The sequence below is a fragment of the Ornithorhynchus anatinus genome, chromosome X1 (genome assembly GCF_004115215.2).
Source record: "Ornithorhynchus anatinus isolate Pmale09 chromosome X1, mOrnAna1.pri.v4, whole genome shotgun sequence".
In the NCBI taxonomy this organism is placed as follows: domain Eukaryota; kingdom Metazoa; phylum Chordata; class Mammalia; order Monotremata; family Ornithorhynchidae; genus Ornithorhynchus; species Ornithorhynchus anatinus.
This window is the reverse complement of record NC_041749.1, coordinates 41,335,496-41,354,730: the sequence shown is the minus strand read 5'-3', so window position 1 is coordinate 41,354,730 and position 19,235 is coordinate 41,335,496. Positions and strand designations below refer to the sequence as shown.

The window sequence follows — 19,235 nt, the reverse complement described above, 5'->3', positions numbered from 1 at the left end:
TACATCACCTGTACTTGTACCCCTAATTCCCTGACCCCTCCCCTAATGACTTCTAACTCGATACCTATACTTCCGCCCCATTAGAACAGACAACCGTAAATCGTGGAGGGGTCGGTCTCACTCCTTAGCTAGAGGAACTTGTGGGATTACATCCTGGGTACTCTTCTTCTACCTCTAAGAAAGCCAAAAAATATATCCCAGCCGCAAAGCACGGTCGCAATCTGCCGGGAAAACACACCGCCTCTCGAATTGAGAGCAACCCTCCAATAGCCGAAGGGAAAAACAGGCCCAGGGAAAGAGGCAATTCCTACCTTGGGTTTAGCCAGCTCTTTAATCTTCTCAATCTCTTCATCGGACAGGACGTCGTAATAGCGGACGATATGAGGGCTATCCCACTCATCCTCTTCCTTAAAGGGGGCGATGAGCAGCTGGGGGGTTCTGTTGCCATCATGATATCTGCAGAAAAGTCTCTTCTGCCTCCGGGGTGTCTGAGGTAGACACACACACACAAAAAATACATTAAGACACTGGCATTTTCCCCAATTAGTTCACCACACCACACCAATTCAACAACCACTTTACTAGTAGTAATAGTACATTTATTGAGAGCGCACCAGATGCAATGCTTTATACTGAATGCTTGGAAAATTCAAACGTAGCAAGTGACACATTCTCTGCCCAATTATATATCTGTACATTCAATTATTTAGTCAACTATTTCATCCTGATGCATTTATGTTAGTGGCATTAATAGAGGTAGAAACCACATTTAATGAGCACCCATTTGGTGTAGTGCACTTGGGAAAAATAGAATAACAAAGTGACACATTCCCTGCCTATAAAGAACTTACATTCTAATAGGGGAGACAAACAGTAAAAAATTTACAATCACAGCTGTCAAAATAAATACACTGAGCAGACATATATGTAGGTAAAGGAGGGAGGTAAATAAATTCAGAAGTGCAAAGACTGGCTAAAAGGATGCTATAGTTCAGAGTGCTGGGAAATTAACTGGGGAAAGCTTGCTGAAGGTGATGGGATTTTAGGAGAGATTTGAATGGTGGAAGAGCTGTAGTCTGCCTGATGTGGGGAGGGAGAGAATTCCAAGCCAGGAGAATTGTGTGAGGGGGGAGAATTGAGAGCCAAGTGTAGATAAAAGATTGTCTTTGGAGGAATGGAAAGAAAGATTTGGGGAACAAATAGATAATACACAGCCTGAGGATGGAGAACCTTGAAGCCGACTGTGTTTGATGTAGCAGGACACAGGGAGCCAGCAGGCTTTGTGAAAAGGAGCGATGTGGGCCAAGTGAGGCTTGAGGAAAATGATCCGTGCAGTAGCAATAGGAAGAGGCTGGAGGCTTGGAGGACAGCAAGGCAGCTGAAACAATAGCTTAGTTAAAGTAAGTCCAGACCTTGCAGGAGGGTGGAAGCAGTTTGAAAGAGAAACAGTGTGGCCTAGCAGCAGGCTCTGTCACTTGCCTGCTGTGTGACCTTAAGCAAGTCACTTCACCTCTATGTGCCTCAGTTCCCTCATCTGCAAAATGGGGATTCAAAACCTGTTCTCCCTCCTATTTATATTCTGAACCCCATGTGGGACCTGATTATCTTGTATCTACCCCAGCTCTTAGAACAGTGCCTGACACATAGTAAATGCTTAATCAATCACTCAGTGGTATTTACTGAGCACTTACTGTATGCAGAGCACTGCACTAAGCACTTGGGAGAATACACAGTACACAGTATACATTCCCTGCCTACATAAACAACATAGACACATTCCCTGCCCACAATGAGCTTACAGTCTAGAGGGGGAGACAGGCATTAGTACGGATAAACTACGGCTGTGTTCATAAATGCTGGGGGGCTGGATGGGGTGGGTGGTGAATAAAGGGAGCAAGTCAGGGTGATGCAGAAGGGAGTGAGAGAAGAGGAAATTAGAGTTTATATGGGAAAGGCTTCATGGAGGAGATGTGCTTTTAGTAAGACTTATAAGGTAGGGAGAGTGGTGGTCTGTCGGATAGGAAGAGGGAGGGAGTTCCAGGCAAGAGGCAGGACGTGGGCAAGAGATCGGCAGCAAGACGGATGACATCAAGGTACAGTGAGTATGTTAGCATTAGAGGAAAGCAATGTGTGGTCTGGGTTGTAGTAGGAGGGTAGCAAAGTGAGGTAGGAGGGAGAAAGGTGATTGAGTCTTTAAAGAGCTTAAAAGTGATTAACAAATACCACAAAAATTATTATTTGGGTGGCGAGGAAAGGGAGGATGTGGGAGATATGCAAAAAAACAAAACACAGCATGAATTGGTAGTAGACTAAATGTGAGAGTTAAAGAATAGTGAAGACTTGATGATACCACCTGGAGGCTTTTGGGATTGGGAAGATGGTGGTGGTGTTGATGAAGATGGAAAAGTCAGTCAAGGGGAAGTGTGGTTAGGGGGAAAGATAGTGAGTTACAATTTAGAATACCTGTCATATTTTTGTTCTTACTTTCTGTTCCCACTATTTGTAAATAATTACATAAGCCTGTCTCCCCACAACTATATTACAAAATCCTTGAAAGTAGGAAACATGTCTGTCTCTGGCCTGGAACATCCTCCTTCTTCATACCCAACAGACAATCATTCTCCCCACTTTCAAAACCTTATTAAAAGCACATATCCTCCAAGAGGCCTTTCCTGACTAAGGCCTCATTTCCTCTTCTCCTACTTCCTTCTACATCACCCTTGTACTTGGATTTGCACTTTTTACCTACCCCTTCCTCAGCCCCACAGGATTTATGTATATATCCGTAATTTCTTCACTTATGTCTGAATCCCTCTCTAAACTGTAAGCTCACTGTGGGCAGGGAACGTGTCTACCAACTCTGGTATACTGTACTCTCCCGAGCACTTAGTACAGTACTCTGTGCACAGTAACTGCTCAATAAATATCATTGATTGACTGACTGCTTCTGAAGCATCCACCCCAGTGCTTAGAAAAGTGCCTGGCACATAGTAAGTGCTTAACAAATACCATAATCAATGTTATTAATTATTAAGTACTCTCCCAAGTTCATTAATTGATTCGTTCAAGTGCTCAGTGCCACGCTGGCACTCAGTAGGAGTTCAATAAACACCACTGATTGACTGATGACCAGTGGAATCATTGCTCCTGTTGCTGAGGATTCCCCAGCGGTTCCCCTCCAGGCCCTCAAAATCACATGGAAAGTGGGAAAATTAGCCTCTACCTCGCAGGCAACAAAGCGCTGTCAGAAGGAGCTAAACAGAAGCTGAGAGTTCGCTAACAGGCCAGCTCTGAAAGTTCATTCAGGGGGCACTGAAACGTGGTCTATGTGCTCCCTAGAACAGCCCTCTTCTGTCTCGTAAGACCAAACCGCCTTTACTATGAAAACCCTCCCCGCCACAAGCGCCTTTGTTGTTCAAATACAAAACCCGAGCAACCCACTTGCTGTGATCTGGTTCGGGCACCAAGCCACCCTAGCTACTACAGCAGAAGGTGGGCTTTGGAAGCAGGCGGCTACAGCCCTCACATACTGGTTGGTGGTGCTTGTTGGGTGCTTACTATGTGCCAAGTACTGCCCTAAGCACTGGGGTAGATACACTGCGGCTCAGTGGAAAGAGCCCAGGCTTGGGAGTCAGAGGTCATGGGTTCAGCTGTGTGACTGTGGGCAAGTCACTTCATTTCTCTGTGCCTCAGTTACCTCACCTGGAAAATGGGATTAAGACTGTGAGCCTCACGTGGGACAACCTGATTACACTGAATCTACCCCGGCGCTTAGAACAGTGCTCTGCACATAGTAAGTGCTTAACAAATACCAACATTATTATTAGAGAAGCAGCGTGGCTCAGTGGAAAGAGCCCGGCCTTGGGAATCAGAGGTCGTGGGTTCTAATCCCCACTCTGCCACTTGGCTGCTGTGTGACTTTGGGCCAGTCACTTCACTTCTCTAAACCTCAGTTCCCTCAGCTGGAAAAGGGATGAAGACTGTGAGCCCCATGTGGGACAGCCTGTTCACCTTGTTCCCCTCCGCCCCAGCGCTTAGAAGAGTGCTTTACACATAGTAAGTGCTTAATAAATGCCATCATTATTACTCTATTTATATTTTTATTACCCTATTTATTTTGTTAATGAGGGGTACATCGCCTTGCTCCTATTTATCATGATTACGTTGTCTTGTTTTTGTCCATCCATCTCCCCCGATTAGACTGTGAGCCCGTCATTGGGCAGGGATTGTCTCTATCTGTTGCCGAATTGTACATTCCAAGCACCTAGTACAGTGCTCTGCACATAGTAAGCGCTCAATAAATACTATTGAATAAATGAATGAATGAATACACAATAATCAGGTAGGACCCTATCTCGTTGTGGGCAGGGAATGTGTCTGCTTCTAGTTGTACTCCCCCAAGTGCTTAGTACAGTGCTCTGTACATAGTAACCGCTCAATAAACATGATTGAATGAATGAATCCCTGTCCCAAATAGAGCTCACTGTCTAGATCGGAGGGAGAGTGGGTAATCAATCCTAATTTTATAAGCTGAGGCCCAGAGAAGTTAAGCAACCTGCCCCAAATCAAACAGCAGATAAGTACTTATGTCACCCACAGCACTTATGAATATATATGCATATCTATAATTCTATTTATTAATGTTGATGCCTGTTTACTTGTATTGATGTCTGTCTCCCCACCTCTAGACTGAGAGCCCATTATGGGCAGGGATTGTTCCTCTTTATTGCTGTATTGTGCTTTCCAAGCACTTAGTACAGTGCTCTGCACACAGTAAGTGCTCAATAAATACGATTGAATGACTCAATGAAGGGACAGATTCAGGATTAGAACTCAGAACCCGCCTCCCAAGTGGTGCTCTTTCCACTAGGTGGTGCTGCTTTCCACATTTACAGCTACTCCTTAACACCCGGCCTGCAGCTGGGTGATTCCCCTGACAGGAAGTACTGGAGCAGATGATGAGCAAATGGCCCAGCTGCCAAAGTCCCTGCAGAGCACCTAAATACCTGAGCTACTTTTAGGAGACAAAGGCCGGTTCCCTGGAGAAACTGGAGGATCGGTTCAAAGGGTTCCCCATCATCCCCCAGCCCTTCCCTGGGACAAACGATACCGGGTACCGTCCCAGGTTAACGTCGGGAGAATTACTGGTTAGATTTCCCGTCCCTAGCTGCATTCTTGGGCAAAGGGGCACCGTGTGAATGTGAGCGACTCATTCGTTCGATCATATTTCTTTCATTCAATCGTATTTATTAAGCACTTACCGTGTGCGGGGCACTGTCATAATAATATTGGTATTTGTTAAGCTCTTACTATGCGCAGAGCACTGTTCTAAGCACCGGGGTAGATACAGGTAATCGGGTGGTCCCATGTGAGGCTCACAGTTAATCCCCATTTTACAGATGAGGTAACTGAGGCACAGAGAAGTGAAGTGACTTGCACACAGTCACACTGCTGACAAGGGGCAGAGCCGGCATTCGAACCCATGACCTCTGACTCCAGCTCTCGGGAGAGTACAATAGAACAATAAACAGACGCATTCCCTGCCCACAATGAGTCAATAGTCTAGAGTGATGTGGAAGGAGTGGACTGATCTGAGACTGACCTCTCCCTTGTCTCATTCATTCAATTGTATTTATTGAGCACTTACTGTGAGCACCGTATTAAGTGTCTGGAGCGTCTACCTTAGGCAAGGAGAGCCCTGCCCTCCGCACCCCCAGCAGACCCCCCTGAGACCCCAGTGAGCCCTAAGGGAGAAGGCAGTGACCCTCCATGGAGAGGGGGGCCTGGGGCTAGGCTGCGATGTGGGAGGATCAGTGTCCTTTGGCTCTAAAACCTTTCATTCCACGGAGGCTGGGTGATGGTGGGCTTGCACTGGATAGCTTGGGCTCTACGGGAAATGGTGGCCCGTGGCTCGGACAGGATTTGGTACAGGCAGCTGGAGGCCAGTAACTGATCTCCACATAGCCTGCTAGGGGAGGCTGGGGATTGGCTGACTGGTGCAGCTCAATCCCATGCAGACTCGCTTCATTTCGTGATGTCTCCATGTCTCCTCCCCCAGGACAGGAGCCTCATCAGCCTCTAAACTGTAAGCTCGTCTCTAGACTATTTGCTTGCCGTGGCCAGGGAATGTATCTACCAACTCTGTTGTGCTCCATGTGCTTGGCACACAGTAAGCACTCAATAAATACAAAGGGGAAGGAGAAGCAGCGTGGCTCAGTGGAAAGAGCCTGGGCTTCGGAGTCAGAGGTCATGGGTTCGACTCCCGGCTCTGCCACTTGTCAGCTGTGTGACTGTGGGCGAGTCACTTCACTTCTCTGTGCCTCAGTTACCTCATCTGTAAAACGGGGATTAACTGTGAACCTCACGTGGGACAACCTGATTACCCTGTATCTCCCCCAGCGCTTAGAACAGTGCTCTGCACATAGTAAGTGCTTAACAAATACCAACATTATTATTATTATTATTAAATACGACTGACTGATGTATCGTACTCTCTCAAGCACTTAGCACAGTGCTCTGCCCACAGCAAGAGCTCAATAAATACATTTGACTCGGTGATTCTCCAGACTGTTGGCTCCTTTCTAGAGTGTAAATTCTTTGACAGCAAGGGATGTGTTTACCAATTCTGTAGTACTGTACTATCCCAAGAACTAGCACAGTACTCTGCACCCAATAAGCACTCAATAAATACCACGGACTGAATGACTATCTAGACTGTAGACCCCTTTCTAGACAATAACCTCTTCGAGGGCTTGGGGGTATGTCTATGTCTGTTGTACTATACTCTACAAGCGTTTAGTATACACTAAGCGCTCAATAAATACCACTGATTGACCAGACCCACGCCAGGGTAAAGGGAAATGGGGGTTGAGCATGTTGTAATGCATGTTGGGTCAGTGTGGGGCCTTTGCACTTAGTAAGCACTTGCACACAGTAAGCGCTCAATAAATACAATCGATTGAATGAACTCTCCTGCCTTGGGCCCCTCGACTCACGCATTTCCCTTCTCGGAGTCAGGAATGGCCTCTTCCCCACAAATCTGTCAGATCAAAGCTCTTCCCATCTCGAAATCCCTCCTCCAACAGGCCTTTCCCGAGTGAGTCACAGCACGCTAACACACCAATCCATCAGCTTTGCATTCAATCTGAGTGCTTACATATATGCAACTGTTATTACTTGCATATTTATACATTTATTTGTACATTCAAGTATAGATTCACCTCTTTTGCCCTGATGTATCCATGCTACTACCAGCTACATCCTCGTTCTCCCTCCTGCTCCCACGATTTGTGAATAATTGTGTCAGTCTGTCTCCCCCTTCCATTAGCTTGTGAACTCCTTGAGGGCAGGAAACATGTCTTGCTTCTGTTGAATGCTCCCAAGCACTTAGTACAGCACTGTGCATACAGTGGGTGCCCAATAAAGTGGACTGATTTCTTGATTGATCGACTAATCCCCTCCAAAAGCCCCTGGCTTCAAAGCCAAACAGAAATTCCAGGAACGGCCAGCATTCCAAGTGCTGAGGGGCAGAAACTCCAGTCACAAATCCAGATTTCACTTTATCCCAAGATGGCGACCAAATGCCAAAGGTTTCTTGAAGCTGTTGCTTTTGACCTGGTTCCTTCAACTGTGAGCTTGGCAACACCCCAGAGGGTTGATTAAAACAACTGTTTTCATGCCTAAGAAGCAGCATGGCCTAGTGGAAAGAACATGGGCCTGGGAGTCAGAGGACCTGGGTTCTAATCCCAGCCCGATCACTTGCCTGCTGGGTGATCTTGGGCAAGTCACTCATCTGTAAATGGGGATTCAATCCCCGTTCTTCCTCCCACTTAGACTGTGAGCACCACGAGACAAGATTTGTGTCCGACCTGATTATCTGGTAACTTCCCCAATACTTAGTACAAAGTAAGCATTTAAAATCATGGTTATTGTTATTATTATCATTACTATTAATGCCTCGTACCAGCTTGACACCCTCTCCTCTGCATAACCCTTCATACACATCCCTTTCGGGCAGGTAATCCGGAGGTCTTTCATAGATCCCTCCATGTGTCGCTGGTTTACTGGCTGATGTCCTGTTTAGAGGCTTCTCCATCCTTTCTTCTTCGAGCAATTTCTCAAAATATCGTAAGTTTCCTCCAGCTCGTTCGTGACTGGAGTCTAGACAACAAAGAGGAAAAGAAAAGGAAACAGTTAGGTAAGTCATTTTGTACTCTCCCTTAGAAGGTGGGAGGGAGGGGGATTACCTTCCTGAAGAATCTCCCCCCGCCGACCCCGTTAAGGAACCCGTGTTCTAGTAGGTGGGTCTTGATTGGTGGAGGTGTGCTTATGACCATTTCTTCCTACTCTCAGCACTTAGTACAGTGCTCTGCACACAGTAAGCACTCAATAAATACCATTTACTGATTGATTCCTAGGCCACGTCTCATTCTACCCAGACACAGGCTGTTGAAAGAACACTCCCTAGTTCCTCAAGAACGTGCTATCCAAAATAAGTAGTGAAAGCACACCACATAGGAGAAACGGAGGCTACCTGTTGACGTTTCACTTTTTGGCTTTATGTTGTTCCAAGGGTGTTTATGGCTCCATAGAGCTTTGCTCACATCCCTTAGACAAATAGATGAATTAAGCTTAGAATTGCCAGTGTTTATTTGTTCAGGTATAGACATTTCTGCCTTGCCATAGTGGCTATGATTCTGAAGAATCTTATTTAGAGGAAAGCATAGTATCGTAACTCTGGACTCACTGGAAATTAGTGAATTAGTGACACATTGATAAAAATTCCTATATCGTTATTTGGCTCACCACTAGAATACTTTACCCTCTTGCCACTCATTGTTATTTTACTGCATGAAATTCTGTGAAATTGGAAACACAGAAAGAAAAGTAGTGAGGCAGAGCCTGGAAAGTGTAGCTACATCACAACTTGGCCAACGTCATACCCAAAGTTCACATGCATTTCTGCCCACACTCAGTCTATCTGTGCTAACTTGCGGATCATTTTATACCAGAACAGACTTCCAGCTGTTCATTCATTTATTCAATTGTATTTATTGAGCACTTACATATGCAGAGCACTATAGTAAGTGTTTGGGAGAGTGCAATGTAACAATAAACAGACAGACTGTGGGAAGAATGTTGCCTAGTATTTTCTTGGGTCAAATCCAAATTATGCAATGAAAACACGTTATAGGAAAGTTGAATGCATTCAGTTCATTGTAGGAAAGAACATGTCTACCAACTCCGTTACACTGCACTCTCCCAAGCGCTTAGTTCAGTGCTCTGCACTCAATAATTATGACTGTTTAATTCCATATTTATGTGGCCACGAAAGGGGTATGGAACATTGAGAAATGGAATAAAGACAAAACGGAAATAGTTTTCCAAGAGACCTGTGGCCAGGGAAGTCCAAGGGTCACACTTTTAGACCAGATGGTTGGAAGCAGTTGAAGAAGAAGAGGGAATTAAGAAACTAAAGCTGTGCCCCCTGTTAGGAATAATAAAAATAACTGTGGTAATTGTTGAGAGCTTACTATGTGCCAAAAATAATAATAATAATGGTATTTTTAAGGAATAATTATGTGCCAAATCACTGTACTAAATTCTGGGGTAGATACAAGATAATCAGATTGGACACAGTCCCCGTACTTATTAGAGGAAGTAAGATTTAATTTCCATTTTATAGATGAGGAAATTGAGGCCTAGAGAAGTGAAATGACTTGCAGACAAGCGGCAGGTTGTTGGTTAGATTAGAATCCAGGTCCTCTGAATCCCAAGCTTGTGCTCTTTCGACTAAGCCAGGCTACGCTAAGAACTGTGCTAAGTGCTGGGATAGACATGGGATAATCAAATCAGTCACAGTACCTGTCCCACATGAATATTACAGTCAAAGGGGAAATGAGAACAGGTAATTAAACCCCATTTTACTGATGAACCCACAGAGAAGTTAAGGTACAGCAGCGTGGCTCAGTGGAAAGAGCACGGACTTTGGAGTCAGAGGTCATGGGTTCCTATCCCGGCTCGGCCACTTGCCAGCTGTGTGACTTTGGGCAAGTCACTTAACTTCTCGGTGCCTCAGTTACCTCATCTGTAAAATGAGGAAGACTGTGAGCCCACGTGGGACAACCTGATTCCCCTGTGTCTACCCCAGCGCTTAGAACAGTGCTCGGCACATAGTAAGCGCTTAACAAATATCAACATTAATTAATTACTTGCCCAAGGTCACACAGCAAGCAAGGGGTGGCTCTGAGATTAGAACCCACGTCTCCTGGTTTCTATCCTCTGCACTATCCACTAGCCCACACTGCTTCTCAAGGATTAAAGCCAACCACCTCACCAGAATGATCCAGAGGGAAACAAAATCAACTGATTTTTTCCATGATACTGCAGAGGATGTCTGCATCCCTATCCCTTCTTCTTGCAGCCCCCATCTCGCCTCGGGCTGCCTGATAAACACCAGCCTGGTGCTTACCCAGCGAAATCAAGCGCCTGGTGAGCTCCACCGCTCTGTGTAGATCTCCGAGCTGAAAAACGGCATAGCTGAGGTAATCCAAGACCTCCACCTTGGAGGTGACTGCATCCTCCCCCTGGTCGTGCTGCTTCAGGGCCTGCTGCATCCAAAGCACCGTGTGATAGTAATCCCCGTCATTGTAGGCCGTCTTGCCCATGCCGAAGCAATCGTCTGCCGTCAGCGTCGATCTGTACTTGGTCCCTGAAGCACATCGAAGGCTGTAACAACACTGCGTACAGCGGCCTTGCAGATAGGCACCAGCCCACCCTCCCTTTAAAGGATTACTGGGAGTAAAAGGAATGAAATCTGCATTACTTCCTGAATTGGTATAAATGTTATCCCCCACCCTTGCTGGGTGGCTACCTCCCAACCTAAAGGGCAGAGGTTTTGTTGAACCAACACATATTATGTGTGGTGGAGTTTTATAAATTTTACCAAAAAAAAAAAAAATCAGCAGAACACAGTGAAGGATCTTTTCAGCAAAGCATGAGGTACTAAACTCCTTGTCTTTGTGAAAATTAACTTCCCTCAGTGGCTTTGAAAAGGAGAGGCAGTTATGTTTTCACCTAGTTTCTCCAACTCCCAAGCTAGATAGTGAATTCTTGAAACCATCCCTTCCACCCATAGCTCAGTACCCTAGATGGGCAAATAGCCTCAGGCCGAAGCAATGGTCCATAGGGACATAGCCATTCTGCTCCTGGAAAAAGCAGTTTAAGCCCAAATCTTCTCATTCTTCTTTCTAACAGGACATTTAAGAACAGAGCCCTTGAGAGAGTCCAGTTAAAACACAGGGATTTTTTTGTTTTTAATGTTATTTGTTAAACACTTATTACGGACCAATTATTGCACTAAGTGCTGGGGTAGATACACGCTAACCAGGTTAGACACAATCCATGTCCCATGTGGGGCACACAGTCTTAATCCCCATTTTACAGATGAGAAAACCGAAGCAACTTGCCCAAGTTCACCCAGCAGACAAGTGACGGAGTCAGGATTAGAATCTAGGTCCTCTGACTCCCAGGTCCATGCTCTTTCCACTAGGTCACACTGCTTCTCAGCCTAGTTACACGGCATTTGCTTTGCAGGCATCCCTCTGGCTCGATTGCAACTGGGCAGGATATAGGGGATAGGAGGAAGAGGGAGGAGAGTTGGTTGCGATGGTGGGAATGATGGCCAGAAAAAGCAGGCCCAGGAGAGTTCAAGACAGGAGAAACAAGAAGACAACTGACACTCATTCCACTGGGGAGATTGGGTCTGCTGTTTCTCTCAAGCCCCACATCTATCCCTCCCCCCAAAACTCCCCCCTAAACCTCCACACTCCCCGACCCTTCTGCCCCTCCTTGTGTTGTCCTTGGGACAATGGCAAAATGAATGCTGTTTGGTCAGAAATTCCTAACCCAGACTCAGTGTGTCGATATCCAACCAAGATTCTAGCTGCGTTAATACTAAAGACACTTTCAGTTGGGGTAATTCTCTAAACAATAGAGTTATCCAGAAAGGCTAAATTGCTACCAAAGCTCGACCTGACGGTTTGAATGTTACAGGGTAGTAAGATGAAAGAAACAAAGAAAACTATTGGGGGAGGGACTGTGGCAGATCTGCTAACTTAGTTTCCACCCCAACATTTAGTAGGGAAGCAGTGTGGCCCTAGTAGAAAGAGCCGGGACCCGGGAGTCAGGGGACCTATGTTCTAATCCTGCATCTGTTATTTGCCTCTTGTGTGACCTTGGACAAGACACCTTCTCTGTGCCTCATTTTTCTCCTCTATAAAATGGGGATTAAGATTATGAGCTCCACTTGGGACATAGACTGCATCCAACCTGATTATCTTGTATCTACCCCAGCACTTAGTACAGCGCTTGGCACATGGTAAGGACTTAAATACCACAATCATGATTATTATTATTATCTTCCTCTTCTATCCTGGGCCACAGGCACCGTCCTTGGACATACACTAAGATTAAGTAAGCACTTTAATGTCATAATTACTACTGTGAGAAGCAGCATGACCTAGCATATAGAGCACAGGCCTGGGAGTCAGAAGAACTGGGTCCTAATCCCAGCACTGCCACTTGTCTGCTGTGTGAACTTGGGCAAGTCACTTTACTTCTCTGTACCTCAGCTACCTCATCAGTAAAATGGGGATAAAGACTGTGAGCTCCATGTGGGACACAGACTACATCCAACCTGATTATCTTATAATAATAATAATAATGTTGGTATTTATTAAGCGCTTACTATGTGCCAAGCACTGTTCTAAGCACTGGGGTAGATACAAAGTCAATAGATCGGGGCTCACAGTCATAATCCCCCTTTTACAGATGAGGTAACTGAGGCCCAGAGAAGTTAAATGACTTGCCCAAAGTCACACAGCAGACAAGTGGCAGAGCCGGGATTAGAACTCACGACCTCTGACTCCCAAGCCCGTGCTCTTTCCACTAAGCCATGCTGCTTCTCTATCTACCCTGGTACATAGCATAATAATGGTGGTATTTGTTAAGCGATTACTATGTGCAAAGCACTCTTCTAAGCGCTGGGGGGATACAAGGTGATCAGGTTGTCCCACGTGGGGCTCACAGTCTTCATCTCCATTTTACAGATTAGGTAACTGAGGCCCAGAGAAGTGAAGTGACTTGCCCAAAGTCACAGGCCGACAAGTGGCGGAGCCGGGATGAGAACCCATGACCTCTGACTCCCAAGCCCGGGCTCTTTCCAATGAGCGTGCTTCTCACACTACATAGTATAGTGCCTGGCACAAACTAAAGGCTTAACAGATGCTATTTAAAAGAAAATATTATAATAATGAATTTCTTTTGATCCACAGTTCTCTGGGCCAATCTACTCATTTTAGGCATTGATGATGCCACTGACTAATTTATCCTTGAGTGAGGGGAAAGGGAGTTTATTTTGGACTCTTCCCTCCACTAGCCCAACAGGGTCCAGCCTGCTTATGCCCAGGGGTGCATTGCTGTTAATCTTGGAATTAATATATGATGGTCATTGTTGTTTTATGTATTTTAATCCGACTATTTGCACTCCCAGCTCTGTTCTAAGGGGATTGCACATTCTTGCAGAACTCCACGTTTCAGAAAGCTTATTGTGACGGTCCCTGCAAATGCACCCAATGTTTTCTTCCAACGCCACGCTGGGCTCTATCCAGACAGACATGTATTGTTGGGAGAATGCACCCCAATTGTGTAACTGTGTCTTAGCCAAAGTACTTTGTGACAACAAATGTCCTGGCAGATTTGAGTGCTCTTGCTTCTTGGGGTGATTTTATCAAGAAAGATGCAGATCTAACAAATTACCAATCACTGCTTGAGTGGGATGTTTCAGGATGAAAAGTTCCTAGCTCACTGATCAGAGAGCTTAACTTGGGTCTCCAAAACCCCATGACAGAGCTCAGGTTTTTGTTGTGTGTTCACGTGATACTTTGAGGATTTAAAAAACACACAAAGTGTTTCTCCAGAGATACCTGCCTGATGCGGGGAAAGAGCAGTGACAGAATGATTATAAGCTCCTCAACGCCAGGGAACATGTTTCTTGTTTCTGGTGAACTCTCTCAAAAGCTTAGTTCAGTGCTTTGCACTGGGGAAATATCATTGTTTGGTAAACTGATTTTTTTGTATAATATTTGTTAAGCGCTAACTATATAGCAAGCACTCTTTTAAGTGCTCAGATAGATACAACTTTATCAAGTCTGATACAGTCCCTGTCCCTCACAGGGCTCACAGTCTAAGTGGGAGGGAGAACAGGAATTGAATCCCCATTTTTCAGTTCAGGAAACTGAGACACAGAGAACTTGAGACTTGCTCAAAGTCAAATAGTCAAATGGTAGGGTCAGGAATAGAATTAGAAGGTCATGGGTTCTAACACCAGCTCCATCACTTGACTGCTGTGTGACCTTGGGCAAATCAATTCACTTCTCTGGGTCTCAGTTACATCACCTGTAAAATAGGGATTGAGACTGTAAATCCCATGAGCGACAGGGACTGCATCCAACCCAATTTGCTTGTATCCACCCCAGTGCTTAGCACATAGTAAGCATTTAACAAATACTATTATTGTTATTAATTGACTGACACTTGGGAGAGCACAGCAGAATCAAGACACAAATTTCTGCCCTTCAGGAGTTTACATCCTAATAGGAAAGACACATATATAGAGATGATTTACAAATAGAGGGAGGACAAAGAATAAGAAAATATAGGCAGTAGTACAAATGTGAAGCTGAGAGAACTGAATAAATGGTTTTACAAAAAAAGAAGCATATATACTTAAGTGCTCAGGATGAGCATAAGTATTGCTGTTGGGAATTGGGGAAGACTTCTCAGAAGATGAAAATGCAATCCCAATTTTTTTCCCAGGATCTCTGTAGATCCAGACCCAGGGGCAAGGTGCTGATCAGCACCAGGGCATCCAGCAGCCCTCACGTCAAGAAGACGTGACAGAGTTGTACTGGGGGCTCAGAACAGCGCTCTACACATGGTAAAAGCTTAACAAATTTTACTGATTGACAGGTATGGTCCTGGTGTTTATGAAGGGGCTCCGAGAAAGCGGCAAGTGCCCAAAAATAAATTCAGTTGCTTTCTCAACTACTGATGGGCAAGTGATGGGAGGGGTGAGAAGTTGCAGGCCTCCCACCTGGAAGGTCCCCTTTAGCAATGGTGTCCGGGTCCAGTTTGTAAGTGTCTTGCAGACGCATTAAGGCCTTGGCTGCTCCGGTCTCATCCTCCTCCGTGGGGAAGAACTGTCGCTGCACTGTGAGGTTGGCGATGAAACCTGGAGATCGGGAGAAATCAAATCACAGATTTTTATAATTTATTCTTAACACCTTGTTTTTAATGGTATTTATTAAGCACTTACTCTGTGCTGACAGGGTAGATCTGAGATCATCAAAATGAATAGTCTCTGTCCAACACATGGCTCACAATCTAAGGGCAGTATCTGTCGGCCACCATATAGATAAGGGAACTGAGGCATATAGAAAGGCTAAGTGGCTTAGCAAGGGTGTCCCAGCAGGTCAGGAGGAGAGCTGGGATCAGATTTCAAACCCAACCAATCCACTAGTATTAGAATCCCAACATCATCCTCTATTGCCCTCGTGCTAGATTATTCTGAGTTTTAGAAAGCATCCATCCATATCCATTAGTAATCAGCCAATGATATGCAGCATGGTCTAGTGGAAAGACTAGAGGACCCGGTTTCTAGCCCTGGCTCCACTACATAACTGTTTTATAACCGTGGGCAAATCACTTAACTTCTCTGTGCCTCAGCTATCTAATCTGTAAAATGGAGAATAGGACTGTAAACCCTATGAGGGACAGGGACTATGTCCAATATGATTCTCTTCTATCTATCCCAGTGCTTACAGTGTCTGGCACATAGTAAGCACTTAATAAATTCTATAAAAAAGCAACAAATACAAAACAACAAAGAACACCATCCATGACCATTAATAACCAGCCATTCAAGGACTTAATGAAGATCTTCTTTAGGGGAGAATGGAATGAGTAGCAGCACAGCCTAGAAGAAAAAGCCTGGGCCTGGGAGGCAGAAGGACCTGGGTTCTAATCCTGGCTGTGTTACTTGTCTGTTGTGTGATCTTGAGCAAGCCATCCAGAGAAGCAGCGTGGCGCAGTGGAAAGAGCATGGGCTTTGGAGTCAGGGCTCATGAGTTCGAATCCCAGCTCTGCCACTTGTCAGCTGTGTGACTGTGGGCAAGTCACTTAACTTCTCTGTGCCTCAGTTCCCTCATCTGTAAAATGGGGATTAAGACTGTGAGCCCCACGTGGGACAACCTGATTCCCCTGTGTCTACCCCAGCGCTTAGAACAGTGCTCTGCACATAGTAAGCGCTTAACAAATACCAACATTATTAACATTATTATTATTTGACTTCATTTCGCCTCAGTTACCTAATCTGTAGCTTTACCTATCCCAGCCCTTAGTACAGTGCCTGGCACATAGTGAGTGCTTAACAAATACTATTTTTAAAAATGGAGAGAATGGTATGTTGTAGGAACTTACATTTGCAGCTTCTTGCATTGTACAGACAAAAGTCAAAATCACAGTTTAAAAAAATGTTGAACAGGTAACTCTGAAGGAGTGAGTTCGAACTCCCTTCCGAAGTCACTTAGATTAACAACAGGATGCTCAATCCAATCAGGAGGCTTGGACACACACAAGACTTCAGTTTAGAAAGTCTGTGGAATCAAGTTATTACAGATGCTCAGTAGATTTTGGACTCCTGAGGACTCACTTATTCCAGGATCAAAAATGCTTGATCAAACCACTACATCTGAATCAAAAGGGAAATGCGGGGTATATTTGCTTTCCTCCTCTTCTTTCCAAGAGTCCAAAATAACAAAAGCAGCATTGAGAGGCACTTAAGCAAAACTCTAGGGGCTTGGTTCTTGTTTTGGAAAGCGGTTTGAAGTAGATGAACAAGGCAGGTCTTTTCTGGTGGCTCTGATACTTGCTGTGACCTACATATCTGATGAAAGCCTAGCTCTCTCACCTCAACCTGAGCCTGGAAGAGCAGTGGGAATGGGCATATCCACTCCCTAACCTTTCCCAAGTTGGAGCAAACTTCTCCTATCAGGGTCCTGGAGAGTGAGCATTATCCTGCCTTTCAGAGCAGTGAGAAAGAGCCCTCCGGAGATGAGAGCGGACCCCAGCTACCTCCAAAAGGCTTAGAAAAGACATAATCTAGGCCAAGAACAAACAGACCCTGGCTGCCATGCATTAGGCTGGCAGGGCTTGGAGGAAGGTGCCTGCCCACAACAAAAGTCACAAACTAGAGCAGCAGAGATCCACAGATCTCATTAGGAAAAAAGAAGTTATTTGTGTGTTTACGCGTAACATGTGCACGCATGCACGTCCACATACATATACGCAAACACACCTGTGTCTCAAGGCCAGGAGATAACTGAGACTGTGATGTCCGGCTGGAGAGTCGTTTCAGGCGATCCACAGTCCAGAAGAGACACCCAACAGTGCCCTTGGTAGCGGTATTTATCGAGCACCCTCTTGGTTTGGTACTCTGCACTAAGTACTTGGAAAGCACAGATTAAGGATGTACCATGGACCTCACCTGCCAGAACTTCATAGTCTAAGGGAGGAGGCAAACATAAAGCTATTTGCAATTAGGGTAGTCAATATAAATACACTGAGCAGAACTACCTGTATGAGTGCTAGAAGGGTGGAAATTGGTGCATAAATCCCAGGGTTGGCTGGGCAAGTCACTTCAACTTCTCTGAGCCTCAATTCTCTCATCTGTAAAATGGGGATTAAGAATGTGAGCCCCATGTGGGACAGGAACTGTATCTAACCTGATTATGTTGTATCTACCCCAGTGCTTAGAACAGTGCCTGACATACAGTAAGTGCTTAATACAATCATTACTATTACTATTATTAGGAATTGAATCAGGGAAAGTTTGTAGGAGGAGGAGGTGGGTCTGCCCTCTGGATACCAACTATCCCAGCTTCTCCACCTCACCATTCGTCACATCCTCGAGGACTAAGTGCTCCAGGGCCAGCCAATCTGTGTTTAGTCGCTTCACCAGCTTGTAGGCATTCACCGGGTGTGCCAGGTAGCCCTCAGGATCTGACGTGGACTTGCTTGTCAGCAAGTCCATTTTTTCAGCCCAGCTGTCGGGGGAGAAGAAAGATGAGCGAGCTTGGATCCATTTCACCTTACCAAGTCACTGCATTTCTCAAACGAGGTACACTGTGCACTGTCCCTCATCTCAGAGCTGGACATTCTGTCTGGACTCTGAAAGGGGCTGGGAAAAGCTTGGCCTCCATATAATCAGCTTTTGGGATAAAAGTGACTCCTCCTTTATTATTAGCTTTATTATTAGTTGAGAAGCAGGTGGCCTAATGGATAGACCATGAGCCTGGGAGACAGAAGGACCTGGGCTTTAATCCCAGAGCTGCCATCTGTCTGCTGTGTGACCTTGGGCAAATCACTTCACTGAACCTCAGTTACCTCATCTATACAATGAGAAATAAGACTGTGAGCCCCATGTGGGAAATGGACTGTGTCCAACCTGATTAGCTTGTATCTATCTGTCCCAGGTGACCCTGGGGTACCGACCATCTCAAGGTCAAATGCTACCTCGTGACCTCCTGAGCCAGCAGGCAGAACTCGGAAGTGAGGGTGGGACACCGCCCCCACAACCGAAACTGCCAGATTGACAGCCCAAGCTGGGAATACCGAAGGTGCCCCTCGCCCCCGTGCCAATCAAATTAGGAATGGAGGAGGGGGGAGGGCAGAGATTGGATAAACTGAGGCTGGAAGCTGGACTGGCCTAAGGGCACAGGTGATAAATACCTGCCGCCTCTAACCTTCTGTGCAGAGGAATGGAACTTACAGCGGCCGGCTGTGGGCCGCCTCTGTCCAGAACATGAGAAGGCCGCTCTGCCTGCACCAAGGGAGGAGCCGTGGGATGGGTGAGTATCCTCTCCTGCTGAGAGCTCGTGGGGTTGGAAGCCAGATGCCTCACCATGGGTATGTAACGTTTAAAATGGATTTGATGTCTAAGTGGGTGCCTCCCCAGGGGGACGTGAACCGGGTGGGAGCTAGCCGCCTCACCGACAGCGAGTAGCACATAAGTGGATTTGATGTCTAAGTGGGTGCCTCCCGAGTGGGATGTGAACAGGGTGGGAGCTAGCTGCCTCACCAAGTGCCAGTAACCATAAGCGGGTAATGCATAACTG

At 45.7% G+C, this 19,235-nt stretch overlaps 1 protein-coding gene across 6 annotated transcripts in view; it reads right to left on the bottom strand.

The window, feature by feature from the left end:
• The window catches only part of P4HA2 (prolyl 4-hydroxylase subunit alpha 2), a 63,168-nt gene that overhangs the window by 22,010 nt on the left and 21,923 nt on the right, over positions 1-19,235 (bottom strand). For all 6 annotated transcript variants that reach the window (XM_039910229.1, XM_029051005.2, XM_029051006.2 and 3 more), the window contains 5 exons: positions 18,013-18,164; positions 15,155-15,292; positions 10,472-10,711; positions 7,964-8,160; positions 312-488 (listed from right to left, as the gene is read on the bottom strand). In XM_039910229.1, coding sequence (XP_039766163.1) covers positions 312-488; positions 7,964-8,160; positions 10,472-10,711; positions 15,155-15,292; positions 18,013-18,164 — 904 coding nt within the window. The remainder of the gene's footprint in view (positions 1-311; positions 489-7,963; positions 8,161-10,471; positions 10,712-15,154; positions 15,293-18,012; positions 18,165-19,235) is intronic.